Consider the following 18,147-nt stretch of genomic DNA (forward strand, 5'->3'; position numbering starts at 1 on the left):
ATCTGCAAGGAAATGAGAAGCATGTGTAACTGATTTCAGAAATTTTATTGACATCTGAGCTGCAAGATGCTGAGTTTTATAAGTGTCAAAAATGCAAAAAAAAACCCAGCAAAAATGCAGGGTGTGAACAAGCCCTAGATTTTCCATAGTGTTTCGGATCTTTGCCGTTGCACCCCAAGCATTCTCATGGACACATAAGGAAACAATATTCTCTAGAATCAAAATTAGACCATCCATGTTTAATGCATATTACTCGTTACTCCCTTTTGTAGCTGTGGACTCTCCCCAATGTTGGACGAGACACACACAGTGCAACAATTTAGCACACGACCAGTAGCCTCGACATACGGCAGTTCTGTCCGCAATGAGCTGCTAAAGGCCTGACGAAGGTGCCTCGATGCTCTGAAAGCTTGCAAACATAATATACCTCCAAGTCCAGACTGGTACTCCAGCTGGGGACTAGAAGGGTTCAGCTTGGAAAGAAAAGTCTGTCCTATCTCGCTAAAAGTGCCTTAGGGAAAAGGAATTAGTGGTTGTACTTCCAACACCTACGGTATATGAATATGATTTGGTATGGAGAGGAAGATTGTACCAATTTTTAGAACTGACTGGCAAGACAAGAATTGCGTTGAACTTTTATAATTAGTGGGACCTTGTGGCAGAATAAATGGAGTTTAATAGTTTAGTAACGTTACTTGTAGTTCTACACATCCCAAGCAACAGGATTTGTGCTTTGTAATTTCTTTTGCAATTATATCCCTCCAGTAAAAAGTAGCACTCCTAGAATACTTGTGTGTGTTTTTTGGGCATAAAAGTGCTTACATGGATGATTCTTCGCAAACACATTACCAAAATATAATTTTTTATTGTACATCCTCTCTCTGAACAATGCATTTTTATATTTTAATTTGTTTTGAAATCCTTCAGAATTAAGTCCTACAACATATTTTGCACTCGTATGCCTAAGAACTGAATAAAAACGCTACTTGAAACAATGCTAGGATAGCAAACATACGCTATTTGTAGGTCTTTTTTTCAACATGGCTGTTTTTAATAATACCTTAGCCTGTGTCCCAGAACCACTGCAGATCATACTAATACCGCCTGACAGATAAGTTCAGCACCGGAGAGTGGAGGAGAAGAGTCCTTACACAGTTAAATGCAAATGCCTTTTCCCCAGCTGTGTGGCTGATATCTTGCTGTTTGCATAGCTCATACACCACCTACTGCAAAACCGAGCTGACAGCTCATGCAAGGCTGGCAACGTTTTCATTCCATCATCGTGGCAGAACTGAATACGACCCTCATATTTTTCTTTGAAACCAAACAAGCGCAAGGCCAGATAGCAAACGTAACACACAGTTGCTCAGAATGGAGCGCAGAACCAACAGAAGGGAGAAGGAGTGTGATGACAAACACCACAATTCGGAAGACGGAGACCAAAGCACAAACTGCAAGACGGCTCTAGTTACTCTTAATGTTGGGGGATATCTATATATCACCCAAAAGCAGACCCTATCCAAGTACCCAGACTCTTATCTTGAAGGTGTGGTGAACAGGAGGATTTTTTGCCCCATTGATTCAGATGGACACTTCTTCATTGACAGGGATGGGCTAATATTTAGGCATGTTCTAAACTTTCTCAGGAATGGAGAACTCTTACTACCTGAGGGTTTCCAAGAAAATCACCTTTTGGCACAGGAAGCAGATTTCTTCAAGCTCAAGCCACTGAATGAAGCCGTAAAAGCAAGGTATGAGAAGGAGCAGCAGGCGGCCAGGGAAACCACTTTTCTGGAAATCACAGATAACCATGACCGGTCTCAGGGGCTGAGGATCTTCTGTAATGCTTCGGACTTTATAGCCAAAATTAAAGCTCGCATTGTTCTGGTTTCTAAAAGCAGACTGGATGGATTTCCTGAGGAGTTCTGCATTTCTTCCACTGTTATCCAGTTTAAATATTTCATCAAATCAGAAAACGGGACCCGGCTTGTGCTGAAGGAAGACAATACCTTTGTCTGTACCCTAGAAACTCTCAAGTTTGAAGCGATCATGATGGCACTGAAGTGTGGCTTCAGACTCCTGACAAGCCTAGATTGCTCGAAAGGGTCAATTGTGCAGAGCGATGCACTTCATTTTATCAAGTAATTACTCTATGGCTAAACAAAGAGATCCAAACATGCAGCCAAGCTTCATTATCCAGCAGCCGTCTGGAATAACAAGACATACTCTGCAAGAAAAGGAGAACTGATGCCAACCGATACACAGGAGACAATGGTATGTCCGTTTCGCTTAAGACAGTGTTCAAGCCTGCAGTAAATCCTTGGCTTCATGTACAAGGCACAGACTAGTGCTTACAGGAACATGGCTATGGTCAATGAAGGAGTTAAGTCTCCGTTCTTCACCCAGACAATCTTGCTGAAATGCTGTGTGCACTTGTATGAGCCTTCTCACAGCATTCTCTGTTTTCGGCTGGGGTAAACAGAGCAGCTCTCTTCTTGAATATCAAGCATGCCTATAAAGCACAATGCCTCCGATTCAACCAGAATTGGCTGGAGGTCACGAATATCCTTCCAATCTACAATTTGTGTGATTTTACGGTATAGCCAGACATATCAAAATGTGCTTACTTAGGGAACATTTCCTTTTCACAACCATTTTTCTACGAAAATAATTCCAGACAGTGAACGCCGTGATGTTTTTCTAGAGAGGATTCATTTTAGAGTCATTTTCTATGAGCGGATTTCCAGGGTCCTAAAATGTGACTGTTACTTTGCACATTTACACTATACTTATGGAAGGTTATTTGAGGTAAGAGGCACAAGGAGTTAACTACATGTAGAAGAAGAAGAAATTGGCATGGATGGAAGTACCAAGTAGGAGAAAATGCTCACATGGAGTCAATCACTAATTTTAGGTTGGGTTTATAAGTAGAAACTTATGTGTCCAATAACATCCAATTTAGTCATAATGACTGAATCCATCAGAACCGACTATTACTTGACCTGACCTATCATTGCACCATATCAATAGCTTTTAATGCTAAAACTATATTGAGCAAAATGTGCTAAGTGCCATTATGGGGAGTAGTAGAACGTTATTACTATGGTGGAATCTTAGCCACCGAACGTATGGTTTGTCTGGATTCAAATGGCAAAAATAAGATTTGGTTTTCTGACAACTTATTTTTAGGCCACTCATCTGATGTCCCAAGTGTTCCCTCTACACCCAACCTAAATCATGGCTTAGTGCAGTTGACCATCGGTTAAGGAACAAGTAAACAGGTGGAAGCGGTGGAGTTTCTGGTTCCACCAGTTGAATACACTCGTGGTTACATTTTGCACTATTTCATGGATGAGTATAAAAAGTCATACATTTGTAAAGGTTTGTATTTTTGTATTATACCGTAAACATGACTAATACCACGTTGTGCACTTTTAGAAAGGACGTGTGTAAATGGTTAAATGTTTAAAATAATTAATTTACAGGAAAGAATTATAGATGACATCAGAGCGATCAGTAAATGAACTAGCTGGTATCATCCAGAATGAAGAGGTAAAATGTTTCTAGAGGTTTTGCATTTAGTTCCTAACTTTTTTGTTACAGCAACAGGAAAGGAAAAAAAAAAAATAATAATAATAATTTACAGGCACAAATCCTGTTGCTGGGGATGTATAGGACTACCGTACTATGTTAACGTTACTAAACTATTAATCTTTTAATCTACCACAAGGTCCCACCAAATCTAAATGTCTAACAAAAGTTTTGTTTGGCCAGTCTGCTATAATAATTGGCACAATCTTCCACTCCATACCAAATCATATACACATAGGTGTTAGAGGTACAACTGCTAAGTCTTTTTCCCTATGGTCCTTTTAGTGAGAAACTGCTGTAGCCACCCCGATTGGACAGACTTTACTTTCCCAGATGAACCCTTGTAGACTCTAGCCCGAGTACCAGACTGGACTTGGGGGTAAATTATTTTTTATTCCAATCTAACTAGAATTTATATAAGAATGTGTGTAAATTTGATAAAAACTTCATTAGGGTTAGAACCTATAGGTTAAGTGCATTAAGACTTTGTGGATTTTTACTCCGGAGGACACAAATGTGATTATCCTTATGTGGAGCACTCTGACACCCAATGATAACTCACAGATCTAGATTTTTAAAATGTATGATGTAGCAATTGCTTCTTGTTTCAACTTATGAATGGTCAAGTCCGAAACAAATACTGTCTGCGTCAAGTGAAAGTATTAGTATATTATACAAGTAATCTCCAAAATTAAGGCATATCATATACTAACCCCTATTGGGTATAGTCAGTTCGCACTCATTGATGCTTCATGTTCTGTTATAATCAAAAGTTTCTTATAGTACATAATGAAAAAGATCAATTCATGAACTTGAACTGTCGCCTCCAACAGCACCCATAGTCACAAGGTCTGGTAGCTACCAACTAAACTATCTAATATCTAAGACCAGGATAACAAAGTCTTCCAATAAGTACAATAAGACAAAATACCATTATTTATATAATCATTATTTAAGCCGTATACTTATAATTGGCTGGCCTGTCTTCCTTGAAGGTATCCACTTTCTACTTTTAGAAAAAAAAAAAAGTTGCCGGCTTATTACTCTTCTAGGGCATAACCATACATCTCCAGGAATCAGTGAATGCAATGAAAAGCCATTGATAGCAAAGGGGATTTCCTACGCTGCAGAGTGACAACCTGTCAGAAGCACGGTGGCTCCACTCATAAGTATATTTCAGGCAAAGTGTCCCTCATCAGATGTACCAATGCCAGTCATGCAGACACATACAATACTGACAGATGTGTACAGGTATATGCCAAAGCGTCCTTGGGGTGGGGGATCTATAAATTAAAGGGGTGCTCTGGTGAAAACAAGATATAAATGACTTATTGATTGTGGGGGGTTCAACTGCTGGGAGCGTCACTGATCTGTAGAATGGCGCACAATCCCGTTAGTATGGAGGAGCAGAATGCATACTCGACCGCTGCTTTCTTCATTCTCTATGGGGCTGCCAACTGCTGGCCTTTGCTAGCAACCCCACAGAGAATGAATGGAGCATTATTATTATTATTATTATTATTATTATTATTATTCTTATTAATGGATCAGCAGTCGGGCATGCACACTTCCACTCAATTCGAAAGGTGATGAAAGTGCCCTATCAGCGATAAAAATTTACAGTTCTGCAAATCAGTGCAGGTCAAAGCCATCGGACCACCACCGATCAAGAGATTATCGACCTTCCTGTGGATATCTGATAACCTGTTTTCACAAAACAAGCCTTTTAAAGGTATACTTTTGTCTTATAATAATAGTCAGTGGTAGATGTAGGCAACTGCATAAAGACACAAAGTTGCACGATCTTCATACTTTGAACCATACATGATAAGAACTTATTAAAGCTAACTTTCTGAAGGTGTGAGGAGTTCCCTGGCAAGATTGGTATCAGGACAGACAAAAAGTCAATAGGGTGTATACATAAGATGATGTGGACAGGTACAGAGCTGTAAACCTGACAACCTAAGCAACACCAATATACAGTCTCAATGAGCGTTCTCCAACTCCGGTCCTCAAGAGCCTCCTACAGGTCATGTTTCCTTAGTATGGCCCAGGTGATAATTGCATATCCTGGACAGGCAAGAATGCCATCACCCGTGCAATACTAAGGAAATCCTGATCTGTTGGTGGGTCTTGAGAACCAGAGTTGGGGGAACACTGGTCTAAATGGAGATGGGGCAGGAAGCGGCTTTCAGTTGACAACTTAAATATGTTTAAAACAATCTGGACCATCCTTTCATATGGAAACAGAAGTCAGGTCCAGTTGATGCCATATTGAAGGAGATGGACTGTGAAATAAAGAACATACTAGAGCAAAATCCTACAAGGTTTACTGCCAAATAACTAATACTAAAAAAGAAAATCTTCGCATCTTAACATGTAAATTTAGTTTCAGAGTTGTGAAAATCCTATAAACAAATGAGTTATCAGAAATATAGCTACAAGGGAGCACTTCCCCATCATTATCAAATATACTAAGTGACTCTCAATAACCTTTGTTACATTTTTATTCGGCTTTAACATATGGCGACATAAAGCTAACGCGGGACATTAATACTGCAGGTTAGTTGATCGAAAACCTCATTTTGATACCAGCAAAAGCAGTTGCAAGTCATAAAGTGTGTTGTAAATCACTACCATGTAGGACACGGTTTTGATTTATTGTAAAGCATTACAGGTCCATCTTAAGTAACGCTTATGTATGTTCCATATAAGAGATTTACAACAGCACTTACACCTAAATTAATCCTGCACATAGAATTTGGAGAAAGACCTTTCCACCTGACGGGGTCATCTTTCTCAGTAACACTGTCTTCTGCTTTCCAGGTGACAGCTCCAGATAACAATTCACACTATTGCTGCCTGTGACAGCAGTCCGGCACAAGCGGCTCTGCAAGGCAGGCAATCACAATAAGAAAACTAATACACACGCAGCACGCTTTACTTATGGCAATAAGATTGTCAGGAGAAGAGCGGCCGTTCCCAGAGGACTCAGGCTTGACACACGAAACAAGATTTAATACATATATTGAACTAACGGCTCCCAATTCCTAGAATCATGGAGGCTATGTCTTCCTGCCGCAGACTATGGTGATCCATCCTGAATATATAATGCAATGTCCTGTAGATAATCTGTTAGACAAACTCTTCAGCATTGAGAAAAATATATATTACTATCTGTATCCTACAATGTGCTTACATTTTACAATACTGTGCATGCACATGGCTTTCAATATCATATACTGTTAGGTATGAGCACATAAATAAGACTTGGGAGTACAAACCGTTCCCACATGGTCATTATATGTATGTACCTGGTAGGTCTGTTCTACAGAGATTTTCTTGGTAGGAGCGCACTCCGATATTAAAATATGAGCGCACATCTGGTGCTCAACTACACTAGCTTTATGTGCCGTATGGGTGCAATGATATTTTCACGCTCTCCACAGCTTCTAAAATATTAACAATGTTTACAAATCGTACTGTGAAGTTTTGTTATAACTGCATATACTGTATATTTACTGCGAGATACCATATGAACGAACTGCAAAACAGACAGATAATGGTGAAGTCAGTCCTGAAGGATACCACACTGACTACAGATCCAAAGCCTAATGGACACCGATATTCCCAAACCTATCCCTTCGTCTACAGAGGGGATTGACTTTATATTAAGAACAGTACTGTGCTAATGGACTGATACAAGAAGATCTTCCTTTGTGCTGGAGAGGACATCAAAGACCTGTAAACTGGACTAAGAACCTTACATAAAGGCTGGAGAAAAGTCCATGCACTTTTAAGAAATGAACTGCAGCAAACAAAAAAGGAATATGGCAAATGCTAAAGCTGAACGATGTAACTAGGTATTACCGTACATGCAAATACACTGTAGCACTGAACTTTCTGACTTCCAATCTACTGCAGTTGTGTCTCCTTTATTAATGGACCAAAAAATAACTACCATAAATAGAAAGTAGAATAAGTAATGCTACATATAAATTGGTAATTATCATGAGAAAAAGGAGTGGCTTTTTTTCTGGTTTAGGATATTGTGCAACATGCAGTGCTACATTTTCTGTTAAAATGATAGACACCATTATGGTCAATGTGGTACACTGGGCACCATTGTCGTTCGTCATGTGTCCAAGGCCTAAATTCTATTTTTAATGTTCCTAATATGAAAGAGAAAAACAGAAAGGCCAACACAGATTTAAAGGGGTTGTCCAGTACTTTATATTATCCCCCAATGTATCCCCCCGGGGCCCCTAAGACTTTTTGTAAATACCTTATGTTGCAGATACTGCCTGTGAGTGGCGCTATCACTGGCCGCTCATAGGCATCACGTGACCCACAGCTGCAGCCGGCTCTGACATCCGCTGATGTCACGACAAGTGCTGGCAGCAGCCGGGGGTCTTTGTCTTCTGCGTTTCAGGTGGATGCCAGGCTGTGGGTGGGGTTACCCCCCTGAGTCACACCCGGGCATCCACTGCGCGCTCTGCCTCTCCCCATTCATTGGGAAAGCGTAGTGGATGCTGGGTGTGACTCGGGGGTAACCCTACCCACAACCCAGCAGCCACCGCGGGGACCCCAGCGCTGAGTCACGCCTCACTTGTTGCGACGTCGGCGCGGGGTCACGTGATGCCTGTGAGCGGCCACCGATAGCGCCACTCACAGGCAGTATCAGCAACGTAAGGTATTTACAAAAAGTCTTAGGGGCCCCGGGGGGGATACATTGGGGAGGTAATCTAAAGTAGTGCACAACTTCTTTAACATTTTGGACAGGTCTAACTAAATAGCTTCATTCATCAACACATTAGGCAATAATAATTAAAGGGACTGTCAGCACACAATGACTGTTCAAACAAAGTACAGGCGCTCAGTGCATCATGGCGGGGCCAATCATTTCTATACACCTTCCTACCTGCTTGGTTTTCATTTATCTCCTCCCTTCTCTGCCCTTGTGCAGCCAGAGCTGTCAATCAAAGAAGAGAAGGGTGGAGATTGAGGGAACACAAGCAGGTGGGAAGGTATATTTAAATGATTGGCCGCGCCATGAAGCCCCTGTACTTGGTTTGAACAGTCATTATGTGTGAACAGAGTCCCTTTTAATGGGGTAGACTCAAGTGATATTCCATACATATGCCCTATTTTAACATATGGACACCATAGGGAGAGTACTTGTCTTAAATCATATCTGTCGTTTTAATATTCATTGCATAAATCAATAAAAACACACGAAAATAAACAACTGTGTAATATATCTCATCAGAGAAATCTGCTTTCTCCTACTGGACTGATCCTTCAAAATCTGTATTCAGTGAAGGCAGATTTTTAAATCATTGAGACAGAAACTTATTAGTAGCAACTGTCATCTTCTATGTAGCGGGGAGGAGGACGACGCAGGGGTTAGATGCAGAGCTCCTCCCTTCCCCCTCCCATATGCACAGAATCTTACCAGTGATAACTGCATCTCCTATCTCAGGAATGTAACAATCGGTCTTCCCTTAATACAGATTTTACCCATAAATTGAGAATTTTGAGAAAGAATGATCAGTCCTGGTGGAGAAAGAATTCTCTCATAAGATATATTACAAAGTTTCTTATTTTTACCTCTACTATTGATTTATGAAATAAAAATGAAGTTAATTCTTTAAATCTTCTCTATATAATCAGGGTGGAAAGTCTGACTCTTGTAGTGCAGCTACCCATTGCTGGGTAGGTCGTTCATTAAATAGTATAATGTAATAAGTTTTCATAGAGACAAAACCTACATGAAGTCACAAATTCCATAGCTATGTGAGCGGTTCGCCAGACGTTTCAGAAGCTGAACCTATGTCAATCAGCTCCCGCAAATTAATTCTGCTTCATTTGAATGGGACAATTTACATTTTCATTACTCCTTGTGAGAGAACGGCTAGTGTAATGATAATTACATGGGCTTATGCAAATGAGGCTTAATCATAATAACAAGTTATGCAATTTTCAAATATATTTAGTGTTTCAATTCCTAGCTATTTAGGAATAGATTAGGGCATAGAAAAGCCCTCTACAGATCCAGTCTCTCTCACACATCTGAGGGTTGACAAGCCTACAAGCAATAAGGATTTCTTAAGGCCCCAATAAACACTAGACCGATATCAGTGGGTTAGGGTGATAGTCTAATGTGTATGGCGGCCCCGACAAATGTTAAGAAGCCTGCATGTCCATTTTTGGACTGTTGATCTGTTTGTTCTCTAAGGCTGTGTGCCCACGATGCGTTTTTTAAGCGTTTCCGCAGCGGCAAAAACGCTTAAAAAACACATGGTAGAAGACCTGCCATGTTCCTCAATGATAATCCGCATGTGCTGTGCACATGCTGCGGAAATTTCCGCTGCGGATTATCATTGCGGAAAAAACGCAGCACTACCAATTATTTTGCGGAAGCGCTCCGTTTTCGCCACCATTCACTTGCATTTGAAGGCATGGAATCCGCATCACTGGATCTGTAGATGCGGAATCCAAGCGTTTCAATGTGCGGATGGTACCCAGGTGTGGAGGACAGGAGACTCTCTTCCGGACCTGGGTACCATAGAACCTGTAAAAAAAAAAAGAATAAAATAAAAAATAAATGTTATATTTACCTTCTGATGGCCCGCGGTGCGCTTGTCGGCAGATTGCGGTGGACTGAAGGACCTGCGCTGACGTCATTTAGTCATGTGACGGCAGGTCCTTCAGTGTACCGCGAGCAGCCGGCAAGCCAGGACGGAGAGAAGCAAGACTCCGGGGGCCATCAGAAGGCAAGTATAGATTTATTTTTTACCATTCTTTAAGGTCACACTATATAAATCCATGCCGTTTGCATGGATTTATATAGTGTGACCAAGTTGTCAAGCACTTTCCAAGTGCTGCTAAAATCGCGTGGAAAGCGTTTGTCAACCCGCATGCGGAAATGTCAGTGAATAACGCTTCACATCCGCATGTCCTTGGCAGGAAAAATGCATGTACAATCCGCATGTACAATCCGCATGCGTTTTTTCTGCCAGGGAGATGCAGAAATGCTCAGGAAAAAATCAAGAGCATTTCTGCATCATGGGCACATAGCCTAAGAGATGTTTGGCAGTGGCTCTCTCATAGAAAGCACAGGAGATCTCGGCAGAGCATGCGCCCCTGTGTATGGGAGAGTCAGGTGAGATAGCTGCCGGCAAATGACTGACTGAACCATGTAAAAGTATATGTTCCAAATCAGTAACCTTATGTTAAGTGTCACAAAACTCATCTGTCAGACTCATCAGATGTTCACACATTTTCCTTTCTGTATGTATAAGAAAAATGTTATCATTCACTACAAGCAAACTGATCTTCCATATAATGTGTAACTGATGCCAAGATGCTGTGACATGTCTAAAGCAACACTGACAGATCTAAATGAAATCAGTAAATTAGTTAAAGGGGTCGTCTGGTCCGAATCAATGTCTGCAGGCACTCTGAGTGACAGCAGACTTATGAATCCCCCCAGCGCAGGCACTGTGGGAATTCGCCGGTTTCTGACCTGGGACCAGCAGGCAAGTATACGTTCTACAAACCCCAGCCAATGGGTGTGGCCTCGCTTCCATACACTTGGATGGATTAAGGCCGTGCCGTCTAGTCGGCCACATCACTAGAAGAGGAGTGGCCTTGCTCAATACAAGTATATGAAGCGAGGCAACGCGCACTAGACGGGACAATTGGCTGGGAGTATGTACAAATCATACTGTCATGGATGTGTCAGAAGTGACAGACAGTCGCTCTACAGTTGGTTGCATTAGATCTCATCGTTTGGCATTACAGACTCCTTCTTAGAAGTTGTCTCTCTAGGACCCAGCGGCTACCTTCCTCTTGCTAATTAACACCCTGGCAAGGTTGTATAAATACCTGCCAGCAGTATTCACATGACCCCTTATGAAGGCTGGAGCAGGAGCAGTACTTCTTCCTCTGGAGCTAAGAGGATGTGTTTTCATCTCTCTGAAGTTGACTAAAGTGAAGCTATCTTCCCTTGTTTGTTCCTCCTTGTTGTCTTTAGTTATCAGTGGGGATTGACTAGCGCTCATTCCCTCCCTTCCCTAGCAAGGGCATGACATGGCGAGGTTCCTGTGCGGCGATTGGTGCGGAACCAATATAGAAAAGTTAGGGGAGACAGGGTGATATAAGGTCAGCATAGGAGGTCTCCACTACTGCCTTTCCCTAAAGTCTGGGCCCCCTTTTCCCCCTTCCCTTCGTGTTGCACTTACTCTTTCCTACACCTTGCGTGACACATACATACCCTCCTGTCCCAACTCAGAAACCAGCGAATGCCTGAAGTGTACAGTGCGTGCACTGGAGGGATTCATAAGTCTGAAGCCACACAGAGTGACTGCAGACTTGTCGATTTGGACCAAACAACCCCTTAAAGATTTGAGCATTTTTTGGCTTTGTACACACCTGTTCCTATCATTTGTTTTTCGGTTCAATTTTACAAACAGAGAAACAGAATTGATGTGGAGCACAGATGGAAGCAGAACAGAACCAGTAGGACCCCATTGACTACAATAGGATCTGTGTTGTTTCCATTATGGTGTCATTATGGTTTCCATTATGGTGTCAGATTTACTCAATGCTGGTGTGAACAGAGCCTTACATTGCACTATTCGTGATGTAAAAAAAATAATAGCAGAATGGCCAACAAAGGCTTTAACACCAGCATGACCTGAGCCTCACAATAAATAAGCTTTAACTATATAATCTCTATTACGATGTAGTGCAAAATAACATTATTTTAATAGTAACTTAAACTTGTATTTCATAAATCAATAGTACAAACTAAAATAATAATTTTTCTAATATGACGACTAAAATCTGTATTCAGTAAAGATGGATTGTTACATTACTGAGAGAAGATTCTATCAGTAGCAACTGGCACCTCCTATGTAGAATGGAGGGAGGGAGGGAGGGAGGAGTTTCTGATCTAGCTCCTCCCTTCTACATAGAATCTTATCAGCACCAACTGCCAACTCCTATCTCAGTAATGGGATAGTCTGTCTTCACTGAAGACAAATTTTACCCATCAACTGGGAATTTTGAGAATAATCCATCATTCAGGGCATAGAAAGAAGCAGATTTGTCTGATAAGATATATTACAAAGTTTGTTATTTTCATGTGTACTATGGATTTATAAAATAAAAATTAAAAAGACGTTTACTCTTTAACCCAATGCACTGTAAAATTACTGAGCACGCAAAAGATGTAGATGGTAATCGTTCCCCTTCTGAAATTATACATGGCTACAGATAAGGTTAGTGTTACATTTGTACAGTCTCAATGCTGAGCACTGAGTCCAGGTTTATATCCATGAAAAAGATTCAGTCAGAACCCTGAAGCAGCCTTTCAGTATAGAGGGCAGGTCTCCTTAGGCCATACTTAGGATTACGTGTGGCCGCCATTCAAGTGGTGTCTGTCTCTTTTACGATGGACACAAAAGTTGACAATACTCCTTGTAATTCAAGAACTTAAAAATTTGCCACCTCTAGTGTGCACAGCTACCAGTGTCTTGGGGTGTAACACAAATTGATGCTTCTAAGACATTTTCCAAAAGTAAAAACATAAAACAACCAGGGTATGAGGTGCTACTTGGCTTATCGAGATTTCATCACACAGAACAACAAACAAACAAACAGAGACTTTGCCCATAAAGAAATAGGATAGCCTCAGGTAAGAGTAAAAGCTTATCTAATCAAATGAATACTCAGTCCAAAACAGATTATTCTCTGGGTTAATATGACCTGGACTGTTCTAATAAACCTTTGCATTATTGGATATGGGAAGACAGAATGGAAAACTTAAACAGATCCTTGTAGGTTCTGGTTTTCAAAATTGATGATGTCACAGAGGAAATCGGTCACCAGGTTTTTGGTACCCCATCTGAGAGAAGCAAGATACAGGGGTAGATTACCTGAATCCAACAATGTATCACTTACTGGGCTGCTTGCTGCAGTGTTCGCCACTGTTTTTTCTGCTGCAGTTCTCTGAATGTTGAGCTCTGTATAACCCCGTCCACATCACTGATTGGCAGCTTTCTGTGTACACTGTGCATAGGCAGAAAGCTCCAAAATCAGTGGTGGTGGCAGAGCTCATGAATATTGAAGACTACATGACAGCAGGTTTACTAATCCTCTAGTGATAGTCTACTAGTGATAAAACTTAAAAAGTTTCATCAAAACTACAGTGAGCAGCCCAGTAAGTGACACATTGCAGGAATCGGGGGTCTTTGTCTCTAAATTATGCTGCTTTCAGACTATAATCCAAAAACCTGGTGACAGATTCCCATTAATCGGAACCTATCAAGGCCCCTGAATGTCCCAACCTCTGCTATAGCAGAACGCAAGCTAAATTTCTCTATTTTAAAAGGCGCTTTTATGCCTTACTAAAACTGAAATGCAGCATCGCATATGCTAATGAAGCAGGACTAGTCCAGGAAGCCGTCTCTTCACCCATGATAGTCCTGCGGCAGATGATCTTATACAGAGATGGACAAGACTGTACAATGGTTCTATAAGAACACACAGTTTGCAGGCTGTCAATCATTCTCAGAGAGAGAAAGGCATTATCAGAATATCAAAGGCAGGACTAGTCAGGGAAGAGACACCACCAGACTAGTCCTGCATCATCAGCATATGTGACACCGCAGAAAAATCTCTCTATAACAGGCAGATACTGTGGTGTTCGCTAAGAACGCAAATCCAGTTTTATTTCTTCAATCATAAACGGATTTACTCATGGGGAAAGATATTAGATTTCTCTACCACAATTTATTCGCACACCATCACTCCAGACAAAGTCCGTAATATGCGACAAAGAACAAGCCTGTAAAAATGGATATATAACTAAAGCGAACCCTGGCTTGTATTTTGGCAGACAAATTAAAGAGGTTGTCTACTACTGTAGCATTGATGACCTATCCCTAGAATAGGTGATCAATGTCTGATCGGTCGGGGTCCGACACTCCCGCCGATCAGCTGTTATCGGTGTCGGCGGTGATTTGCATAGGAGGCGGATGTGCAGTACCCTGCGGCGGCCACTATCAGAAGATATCCAGCTCTACAATTGACTAATTCCGGCTGGTGGCTGCCGCCACTGATAAAAGCTGATCGGCGGGGTACCGGATCCCGACTGATCAGGCACCAAGGTCATCAATGCTAAAGTAGTGGACAACCTCTCTAGGTTAAAGGGAATAAGTTGCCTCAGAATTGCAGTAAAGTTAGGCGTTATAGGGCTTTACACTACTTTGTCAAAAATGTTCAGGAAGCAGAAAATGGAGGAAACGTCATCACACTACTCGCGCTTCGTTCCAGTCACCGAAGTACGGCACAGTACTGAGCAGTCGGCACTGAACCTCCAATCATGCCCACTGTTCACTTGATTGATTTCCTGCTTAGCCTGCGATATTACCGAGTGGAACGTCAATCAAATAAACAGAGGGGGATGATTGGAAGAACAGCGGTGACTACTCAGTGCTGCCTTCCATTCAGATGAGGAACGGAGAAGATGTAACGTGATTATAACATTAACTCCTCTGTTCACCGTTGCTTGTAGACAACACCCTGGAAATCATTGAAAAGGTAATACCAAACCCTACAACAATGCCCAACCTATATATATAAAATTCTGAGCAGAAAGGTTTCTAAAAGGGTCTACAGCTTATTGGTAAAATTGTAGAATGGAGCCAAAAAAAACATGGTCTGATGTTGGATAACACAAAAATTTTTCACAGGAACAGTATCACTGTTGTGCACAGACTGTGTCTGGTATTGCAGCTCAGCTTTAGTCACTTGTATATTGATGTACTTCAGTATTAGACACTGCTCGTGAGGTGGGCGCTAAAAGACTGTAGACAACAACTGGGCTGAACATTTGAGGGCCAGGTGAATAATTTTTTTGGCTGCCATTTTGCTTGATTCACACAAAATTAATTGCACAAAAATTCTGATTTGGACAAAATCAAAATCTTCTGTTAGATTAGAGCTGAGTGTGATTCAGCTCGACTTCTTTTGCTCATCTCTAACCCCTTCATCTTAAAGTTCTCTTCTCACAAGCAGCAAAAATGTGATCCGTACATCAGAATCTCAGCTGCTGCCCTCCAGGCACCATCACCAGATGACAGCTGGGTACAGTCGGTACCAGTCACAGCGAGCAGACAAGCAGGAGCAATAACTGCTGTAAGAAGACCATTAAGGAAATAAGGAAGGCAGCACTTTCATTCCACCAACAGGATCCGGAAGGGGCAAGGAATCTAACTTACCCGCTGTCCTTTCTCCATTGAAGCAGTCACAATATTTTTCTTGGATCATAAATTGTGCAGCGATACGTAAAAGGCAAAATTAACTCAGCTCTTTATTGTTATCAAATAGCAGGTAATACAATACTTCAAGCTACATCCTGTCATCCGCCCAATATCATTAAGAATATATTGCATTTTTTTGATTATAAGACGCACTTTTTTTCCTCCAAATTTGGGAGGAAAATAGTGGTGCGTCTTCTAATCCAAAGTGAGCTTACTGAAAGGGGGAGAGGGGGTTGAGGGTCAGTGGCGGTGGAGCGAGGTCACAAGCGGCAGGGTCTCTGCTACAGAAGGCCGACGGCAGCAGGAGCAGGGCAATACTGCGGTGCCTTGGCGCTCATTAGATCTTGGCGCCAATTAGTGGAGTCCCCTTTGCAATTTGGTTCTCTGTGGTGGGCTTCGGGAAAATGGGCGCCGGAGGCAAAAGGGGTCTCTGCTTACCGGTGCCAACATCTAATGAGCGATCAGGCATCGCAGCATTGCCCTGCTCCTGCCGGCGCTGGCCTCCTGAAGCAGCGACCCTTCACCACTGCCAACCCCCCCACAGTAAGTTACCGTTAAAAAGGATTATAAAGACACCACCATTTTATTTAAAAATAAAATTATTTTCTAACCCAAAATTTGGGGCGCGTCTTATAGTCCGGTGCGTCTTATAATCCGCAAATTACGGTACCAAATGGCGAGAACATATGGGTTAAACGCTATTGCTGCAATGAATGTGAAAAACGCGATCAAGGGTGAGAAACTGGAATCTAGATTAAAACACAGAGTGGTCTCCGGAGAGAGCACAAATATTGTAGCTCAACAAAAAAAGAAGTGATTTGTTGTGCTACAAATCACATAGTGAGACCACATACAACCACAAACGCATCCTTTCTACTACGTACAGCTCTGAATTTTCTGATATCGGTAACATTATTAGAATATATATCTTGTACCACAGCTACAGATAATTTAACATTTTAAACCATGTTTTTTTCTGCGTTTCTCGTACAGTTCGCACTTTAGGCAATAGTCTATCTCCAGGTCTTTTTCATAGTAGGTGCTCCAAGGTGCAAAACTGGCTGCAAGTAACCAGATTATATAAATGTGGCCATAATATCTGCACATTGCTCAGTAATGTCTAATACTACATTTAACTCATTTTCCAATGCAACATCTTACCCAATACAACAATATATCAATTGTACTGTAATACATCTTTTGTGATCTCATGTTCCCTATGCCATATACAATATGTTGGTTATACAACTGGCCCATTAGAAATAAAATCAGAATTTTTGGCGTTTTCTACAGGCCATCTCCATCAATGATGGAGGCAGTAGTAGTTATTCTTTAACAGGGAAAGGACCCTCGTCTCCCTGACTCCTACAGACCTACATCTGTACTCCTGGAGGATGTAAACTACTTGCTAAGGTCTTGGCAATCAGACTCACTAATGTCATCACTGATATCATCCAGTCGAGTTATATGCTGGATAAAACCACGGCTAGCAATTTGAGAAGGCTTTTCTTAAATATGCAGTTGGGTTCTACAGATATCGGTTCACGGGCGGTTGTCTCTTTGAATGCAGCCAAAACATTCGACACGGTCGAGTGGAATTTTCTATGCATAGTTCTCGATGGGATAGGATTTAGGCCTAACTTTCTCGCATTTATCAAATTGCTGTATAATGAACCAGTTGCTAGAATTAAGGTTAATGTAAGTTTGTTGGGCAGGATGTCACTGAAGAGGGGCACACGACAGGGTTGTCCTCAGTCTCCTCTCCTTTTATCCGCAGCCATAGAACCCCTGGCGTGTCTTACACATGCTTCCCCAGAGCTAAAAGGATTTCAATGTGGCAAGGTGGAAGAATGCATATCTCTTTATGCAGATGACATGCTCTTGTTAATTGGGGATGCGCTCTCTTCAATTAAACTGGTAATGGCTATTTTGGAAGAATTTGGAAAATGGTCAGGAATTTTCAAACTGGGACAAATCAGTTCTTATGCCCCTAGATCTGATATTTGCAGTGGATGGATCGCACTAACAGTCAAGTGGTAAAAGTATTCAAATATCTAGATGTAAGAGTAACAGCTAGACCTCAGGACTACAGAACCCTTAATGTGTGTGTATATTATCTATCTATCTATCTATCTATTGCTCATTTCCCCGGTCTGGATGCCGACAGATCTCCAAGAAGCCCACAGGTTATTTAGATTATTACTGTGGAAAACGCAACAAACTA

At 41.5% G+C, this 18,147-nt stretch overlaps 2 protein-coding genes across 2 annotated transcripts in view; one reads left to right on the forward strand and one right to left on the reverse strand.

Annotated features, from left to right (window-relative positions):
- Positions 1-18,147, reverse strand: part of GTF2F2 (general transcription factor IIF subunit 2) — a 201,510-nt gene that overhangs the window by 130,517 nt on the left and 52,846 nt on the right. The window lies entirely within an intron of this gene.
- KCTD4 (potassium channel tetramerization domain containing 4) lies at positions 1,090-7,505 on the forward strand. The gene has a single exon (XM_073663851.1). The coding sequence runs from the start codon at positions 1,372-1,374 to the stop codon at positions 2,143-2,145; it is 774 nt and encodes a 257-aa protein (XP_073519952.1). The 5' UTR covers positions 1,090-1,371; the 3' UTR covers positions 2,146-7,505.

This window comes from Phyllobates terribilis, unplaced genomic scaffold, assembly GCF_046119375.1.
Source record: "Phyllobates terribilis strain yellow unplaced genomic scaffold, ASM4611937v1 Scaffold_2__4_contigs__length_985480577, whole genome shotgun sequence".
Taxonomy (NCBI): Eukaryota; Metazoa; Chordata; class Amphibia; order Anura; family Dendrobatidae; genus Phyllobates; species Phyllobates terribilis.